Raw genomic sequence first — 7,704 nt, 5'->3', positions numbered from 1 at the left:
TTTTTTTTATATTACCAAGACTAAAATAAATAAATAAAAATTATATTTATAGCAACTAAAAATATATTTAAACCATTTTATAATAATACATTTAAATATATTAAAAATTAAATAATATGCTTAAATTACTAAAAAAAATTCAATATCTATCAAAATCATTAAAATTTAAACAAGTCAATCTCATAGGACTTTTTATATAGTCTGTAATATAATATTTTTAATTAAATATATTTTTTAAATATTTTAAGCTTTTATGTTTTAAAAAATCAATTTACTCTTAATTTGACAAATAGAAAATTATAGTACACTTTGTCGGTCGAATTGGCCTATTCTAATCACTATTTAGTAGTTGTAGAAAAGATCAAAACAAGAGAACCTGCCTTTTTCTAAGCAATCGATATTTTCGTCACTTAGCGGACAATACAAACCTTCGTTTGGGATTCTCCATATATTTACTGCGAATTCGATTTCTAGACGAACATTTGGAAAATGGACATGACATGTTTGACATTAAATTTGAGTAAAAAAAAAGTTTGACATCAAATAATAAGAATTTAATTTATATACTTTGAAAATTTTAACATTAAATTATAACTGTTTGATATTTAAGAATTTTAATTTATATGCTAACAACATTTAAAGTAATATATATAAATAATTATAATATATTGACATATTAAAATTTAACTCTAATAATAAATCATCATGTATATACAATCTTTTATGTATTTTTTTTAGTAAATAAATAGTCTTACGATGTAAAATAATTTTGCATTATCATTGTATTAATAAATCTACCACTTCATATTAAATAGTTTTATATTAATATGCATTATTATTAGTTGTTAAACTAAACATAGAAAACATTTTTTTCTTTAAAAATAAATTAAAAGAGTACAGATTAATATAAACAAAATTATACAAATATATTTAGTTATATCCGACTATAATGTGGGTCTTAATATTTATATTAGATCCGTTTATTTCAGATTTTAAAAAATATGATATTAACTTTATATTTTTAAAAATAATTTTTATGAAAATGAGTAGATCTCTTTTAGAATCATTTGTTATCAATTAAGAAAAATAATTTTGACATTCAATAACTTAAATATTTATTATTATAGATTTTAACATGATAACTTAATAACAATTTTGGCAGGACAATTATTTACCTTAGTTGAAAGTGTTTTTAACGTACACGAATTTTTTTACATTTTAGACCTCTCTCTTGAGCATGATAAAATTAAGTAGGAAAACTCCTCATCTTGCCATTTTCTTAAATATCTAATCTTTCACCCAAAATCATTTCTCGAAGCATATTCTTCATAAAATAATTTGACTTCATCTAAGCAAGAAAAACGCATCCCCGTTGCAAGCTCCCAACAACATGTGTTGTCATCATCATCAAGGTTGTCAACTTCGATAAATTCATCTTCACTAGTATCGCAATCTATGAAGTTTCAATTAATAGTGTAAATGTCACACAAAAACTACAAAAAAAAAATAACTCAATTCGGTCATTAATCATTGTATGCACTTTAGTAACCAACAATTAGTACACCATTAAACTCATAATATGAAATGTGTTAGACCTACCACATTTGGACATAAATAATTCATTAACCACATATTGTACATCATTACCAATAATATTTACATTATTAACCAAAAATAAACACTCAGAAAAGACCCGGAATTAACACATTATTAATCACATTATATGAAATGTGTTAGATATACCAACAATTTAGACATTGATGAAACTTAACAATTTAAATCTGATTAACATCATCGATTAACAGTGATGAAAGTTATTATTTAGACATAAATAAATAACATGATTGATTAATAGTTCAAAGTCTTAATTTTTAGACATAAATAATCCATTAACCACTTATTGTATTTCATTAACCAATAATATTTATATTATTAATCAGAAGCAGAAAAACCTAGAAAAATCGTGTATGAACCCAAAAAAACAAAAATTCATATCTAAGAAAAACAATAATCAAATCAAAATACACCAAAAACAATTGTAATTTTTCTCAATACTAGTGTCTAAAAAAATACCTTCTTAAAGTAAACAAGTTAAAGTAAAGAAGTTAAAGTAAACAAATTAAAGTAAACAACACAAGCAAATAACTCCATCAATAAATGAAAGACAAAATTTGAAACTCAACATTTTGGGAAAAGAATGAAATGAGAAGTTGTCTTGCAAAGGAGGAGATAAGGTTGCTCAAGTTACTTTATTAAAATTTTTATTTTTATTTATTTTTCTTCATCTTCCTTGAGTCATGATGTTTCTCTCTAATCTAATGTTTATCATAAATCAAATAAGTAAATAAAAAAAGGAAGAATGAGGAATTATGGAAGAAAGAGAAGATGAATGTGTGGAGTTTGTTTTTGTAGAGGAAGACAAAAAAAAGTGAAAAAAGAGAGATAAAAAGATTGAAAGTAAAAAAAAAATGAAGGAAGTAAAAAAAAAGAGAAATTGTTTGGTGGTCACATATGTATAGTATTTGTGTACGAAAATGTGTTTAAATAACATTTGTTTTAAAATGATACATTTCTGAACAAAAATTGAAGGCTACATGTGGGATCAACAAGAAAGTCCATTGTAATTAACTAAAACAAAATTTAGGAAATTTCTCATCACACCTCAAAATTCTCAAAAGCCTCCAAAAAAAATTTATGCATTAAAATGCATTAATCTTTCTATTTTTATCTAATTTGCAATTTTAATCTTTCTATTTTTGTTTCTATAATTTTGATCCCCTTTTTCATATTTTGTAACATTTTGTCACCTTCTTAAACGTCAATAACATAAGGAGACCAAAATTAAGGAGAGAAAAAATAGAGAGAATAAAATTTTGAATTTAATAAAATAAGGGATCAACATTGTATTTTAGTTTTTATTTATTTATTTGTCTTCCTCTACAAAAGCAAATCTATAAGAAATTTTGTCCGAATTAACTAATTTGGACAGATAAGCAAATACTATAATTTTCAAAAAAAATATATCTCTAATTATCTTATTTGGTGGTTTAAAATTTAATTTTACGATTTCTTTTCACCTTTGAGCTAATCCAAAGGTATAAAAAATTCTTTAAAAATTAAATTAGTATTCGCATTTCTAGATTGATAAATTTAAACATATCTTATTCGAATTAATTAATCTAGAGAGTATTAAAATTGGCAAAATAAAAATAGATTTTAGAGGGATTTTGGAAATATCAATTGTAAAATAAGAAAATTCTCAAAATTTAAGTGGGTTTTAAAATTGGATGAATTTGATCATAAATCATATTCAACTGACAAATGTCAATATTGTTACGATTCTCGCAGGTATGTAAATTAATTATAATTAAATTTATTATCTTTTTTAAAATAAAAATAAAATACAATAAATTGGATGAAATCTCAAATCATAATGCCAAATTTAGGTTTCAAGTTAGAATCACAACCCAAAAAAAAAAACTTCGGCCGTGAGTACATTTGAATTGGGTCCCGAAATTGGATTCTCAAGGATAATTAAGATTAGGTTCGAAAATATTTAAAATTTTATCTAAATTAACTAATCCTAAGACAGAAAAAGAAACATCTAAATATTTAGATGTCCACGCAAACTTTAGTTTGGGTTTATAAATAATTGGACCCTAAGAAATCTTCTTACCGAACCCAAACGTTCATTTGCACTTTAAAAATTTAATAAACTAACCGAAAAGAATCGAAAACAAAATTTTGAAATTAATGTTGGAAAGTCTTGTTCGTAGAGCAGTGCTACGGAATGCGAATAACAACAAATACTCAAAAATCCAAGAGGAATTTTTTGAAAGGTTTAATTTATTGTTCAAGATGGGTTACTCGTAATCAGACAACGAGATTTAATTCAATGAACAGATAAAGATCCTTTATCTTAATACGTTTCTTTCCCTCCATTTTAAATATTACACTAAACTAGAAGGTTGACCAACGTCCCATTTCTTTTTTACCAACAAAGTTACGTTCTTAATGTTGTCTTTATATTTTAGTCTTTATATTGTCTTAACAAGTACTTGCGTGAAAAATACCATCCTGTTTGGCAAAAAAACGTCACAGAAAGCTCCAGGCATAGCTTCTGCCAAAAACAAAGTATCTCACTATGGTTCTGCCATTCTCAATTCAAACATACACTAACTAGCTGCTGTTCCAAGCATTTCCTCAGCCACGTCATTCTACAATTTTATTTGATTTAAAACACACCTAACCTTGAAAACTATTGCATGACATAACACAACCAAAATATCCCAACAAAAAAGTCATAACATTTCACTAATTAGAGTGATTTACCACATGGGCAGTAACCTTGATTGAATTTTGACATAAACACAAGAACTCAAAACAAAACACAAAACATTGGCAGCAAAGCATTTAAAATTGAAAGATCGCATCACCAGCCACCGCTGCCACCACCACCACCACTGCGAGAGTTAAAACCATCACCATAGCCACCACCATAGCCACCGCCACCACGAGGAGCAGAAGGTCTATCATTTGCATAGGACACACGAATGTTTCTCCCATTCAAATCCTGAGGAACTAGAGCATGTCAGTCAACTAACTAACAATGGCAATAAAAAATGACTATTATTTAATAGGAAGATATAACAACCTGCCCATCCATAGCAGATAGTGCTGAAGTTGCTTGTTCATCACTGGAGAAATTGACAAATCCAAATCCCCTTGATCTTCCAGTGTCTCTATCAGTGATAACTCTTGCTAAAAAAATAGGAAAATTATGATTTTAGCAACATAAGCAGATCATTTAAGTTATAAAATCATAAAACAAATATTTTTTTTCATTTTAATGCATGTTACTGTTCACATCAGAATCACAATAAGATATATTAGCCATGCCTAAAAACTCTGAAATTCCAAGAATAAATTCCGGAATATTTTTTCACCAAATACAAATTCCTAAAGCTAACAAAGTTCTTATAGTGCATCTACATGTAAAAGCAACATTATAATGATATCAAAGGGGAGAGGAAAACATATTAAATGAAGCCAGCAGGATATTGTAATCAAACCACTAACAAAATAAAATTCAGATGAACTAACCCTCAACCACTTCTCCAAAACTTGCAAATGCATCCCTAAGAGACTGGTCATCAACTCCATATGAAAGTCCTATAACAGCAAAAATCAAAATTATGCGACTTATGTGTGCCAACATATATACATAATAAAAGTTAAAAAGTTAACATTTAAAACCAAAGTTATACCTCCAATGAAAAGCTTGCTTTGAGACATGAAGCGAACGTAGTTAAGCATGGACGAAACAGGAGCTGGGCTGCTCTGGGCAGCACCCTGCCTCAAGATATTTCCGATCTTATTACAGAAAGCCATTTTGGTTGTAGTCTAAGCTTAGGCTTTCAAAGTTCCTAATACACAAAAACAACCAACACAAGTATTAACACAACCACAAGTAAAAATAGGACCATAAATCACTTTGTAAAGGCACACGAAAAATCAAAACAAGTTTTACTCATCGCTTTTTTGCCACTGTCATCAAAATTCAGCAGACGTAAGCGAAAAAACAGAAAAAATAAAAAATTGTTAACCAACAAAATAAATAAATAAACACAGGTACAGTAACCTCGAGAAATGAACGCATAATTATAATTATCATCACACAACAAGCTATTCCTCTGAAAATTTGCCTAATAGCTCATACAAACAACAACATGAAATTCAGATAAATAAAATTGGATTAGAGTTGTGAAATCAGAGGAAACAAGAAGGAAATGGAAAACCAGTAAACCCTAAAAATTATAAAGCGAACACGAAACATGAACACTTAAATCAAACAAATAACATCTTGCAACAAGATTGAAAGAACTCATTCACTAAAACGGACAGGTAAATGAAACAAAATCGTATGTAATTTTTGTTGTGAAGAAAAAAAAAGAGAGAATTAGGGTTTTGGAAAGAAAATTACCAGAGAATACTGAAGAGAAATGTGAAGCGGCTAGGGTTTAAGCTCAAAATCTCAGTCACACTTTAAGTCATTCGCTATTAAAATATATCCGCATTTATAGGGTGAGTGGTATTTGGGCCCGGATCCTCTGAGGGTAAGTGTACAATTAAAACGTTGCACTGGTGTTGGCTTGTTGCCGTATGGTGTCTATTCGTTGATGATTTCAACGCTTCCAAATTGCAACACGTCACGTTGTACATGATCCATTAATCTCACAGGGCCTTGCATATCGGACCCAGAATAACGGGCCTTACATATAGGGCCCACAACTATTCAATATTTATTTATTTTGATTTGTTTAAGTTTATTTTGATTTTAAAAAAGAAATATTAAATAATAAATGTTAGCCGAATAATATTTAGGTGAATGTTAGCCGAATATTATCGATATACTGAAAAATCTAGAGAGACCATGCAAAAAATATATAATAAATTTAACTTATGAAATTTTTGTTGTCAGAGTTCTAGAAAAAAAAATGTGTAGAAATTCAAAGTTTTTTCTCCAAAAATATGTCAGGAAATTTATTTTGTAAGACAAATTATAGGGATTGATTCAACCACAAACCTTTTAGAGTTTTTGCAGTTATGTGTTTATTGACTCATGATAGAGGTATTCATAATGTAATTTTTTAAACTGACCCATTTCTCTATTATTGATACAGTCGGTCCAAGGGTAAGGCTCTTTAGGCATCTCTGAAAAAACAAAAAAATTTACTTAAAAAAAGGCCTCAAGTATGTTTTTATCTATGAAAAAGGTCTCAGATTTTAATATTTTTAAACATAATTTTGATAAAATTTTATATAAATTAAATTAAATATTTTGCTTTTATTACAAATTATTTAATATTTATCTCAGTACAACTAAATTGGTTAATTAAAACAGTAGAGACGAGAGAAATATTAAATTTATAATAATCATGAGATAAAAGGTGAGTACACCGTTAATATGAGAAATATTAGTTATAAATGGAGAGATCGTCAGATAAATAGTGAACATATTGTTAACATGAGTTACTTGAGTGCTACAATATATACACATTCTTTTTTTATTCAACTAAAATATGGAAAATTTTACATGAGTGTCTGATGTTGCCGTATAACCGTTGAAATGTCTTATTTCATTATTTGAAAAATAAAGAGAAAATAGATTTGAAAATGTCATTAATTTTGTTAAACAAAATTTATATAATTAATAAATAAAATATTAATAATTTATTTATTAAATTTTGAAAAGGTCTTATCTAATTTATGCCTCATAACATGTTGGGCCGGCCCTGTATTGATAAATGATATACTTACATTACTCTCTTGTTTGTACTCCTTATGTAGACTATCTTTATATCCGCACCAAAAAAATCGACCTACCCTCTTCAAGTATTTTCCGATATAAATAAATATATGTGCCTGTTTCTTAACTCACCTTAGTCACAATGCTCATATTTTTGTTAGAACAGTGACTTTGTCCTTTGTTTGATTATTTTTTATGTACGGTGTTGAAAGTTATCAATTCGATTTCTCTTTTTAGTGAATATATATATATATATATAGATGAATAAGAAATTATTTAGCAAATTTTATATTTGTATGATAAAATTTATTTATCCTTGTCTAATCAAGTTGAGATACTCGAGTAATTTATGTTAGTATTTATAATAGTGAAATTTTACAGAGATTAAAAATTTA

The 7,704-nt window shown here is 27.3% G+C and overlaps 1 protein-coding gene across 1 annotated transcript; it reads right to left on the bottom strand.

The window, feature by feature from the left end:
- Nucleotides 1-4,198: 4,198 nt before the first annotated feature.
- On the bottom strand, nt 4,199-6,047 carry LOC101489434 (glycine-rich RNA-binding protein). The gene is made up of 5 exons (NM_001364840.1): nt 5,984-6,047; nt 5,268-5,426; nt 5,104-5,172; nt 4,655-4,761; nt 4,199-4,573 (listed from the first exon to the last, which is right to left on the bottom strand). The coding sequence occupies exons 2-5, from the start codon at nt 5,389-5,391 to the stop codon at nt 4,433-4,435; spliced, it is 441 nt and encodes a 146-aa protein (NP_001351769.1). The 5' UTR covers nt 5,392-5,426; nt 5,984-6,047; the 3' UTR covers nt 4,199-4,432.
- Between the last annotated feature and the right edge of the window lie 1,657 nt (nt 6,048-7,704).

Source organism: Cicer arietinum, chromosome 5 (assembly GCF_000331145.2).
Source record: "Cicer arietinum cultivar CDC Frontier isolate Library 1 chromosome 5, Cicar.CDCFrontier_v2.0, whole genome shotgun sequence".
Lineage (NCBI taxonomy): Eukaryota > Viridiplantae > Streptophyta > Magnoliopsida > Fabales > Fabaceae > Cicer > Cicer arietinum.
This window is presented reverse-complemented; position numbering and strand designations above follow the sequence as displayed.

Bases quoted from the DNA above. Each gene is read 5' to 3' on its own strand.
- LOC101489434 (NM_001364840.1), bottom strand. From the start codon at position 5,391: ATGGCTTTCTGTAATAAGATCGGAAATATCTTGAGGCAGGGTGCTGCC. The intron at 5,173-5,267 runs GTATAACTTTGG...TTGCTGTTATAG, and splicing joins AAGCAAGCTTTTCATTGGAG to GACTTTCATATGGAGTTGAT. The intron at 4,762-5,103 runs GTTAGTTCATCT...CTATTTTTTTAG, and splicing joins TTTTGGAGAAGTGGTTGAGG to CAAGAGTTATCACTGATAGA.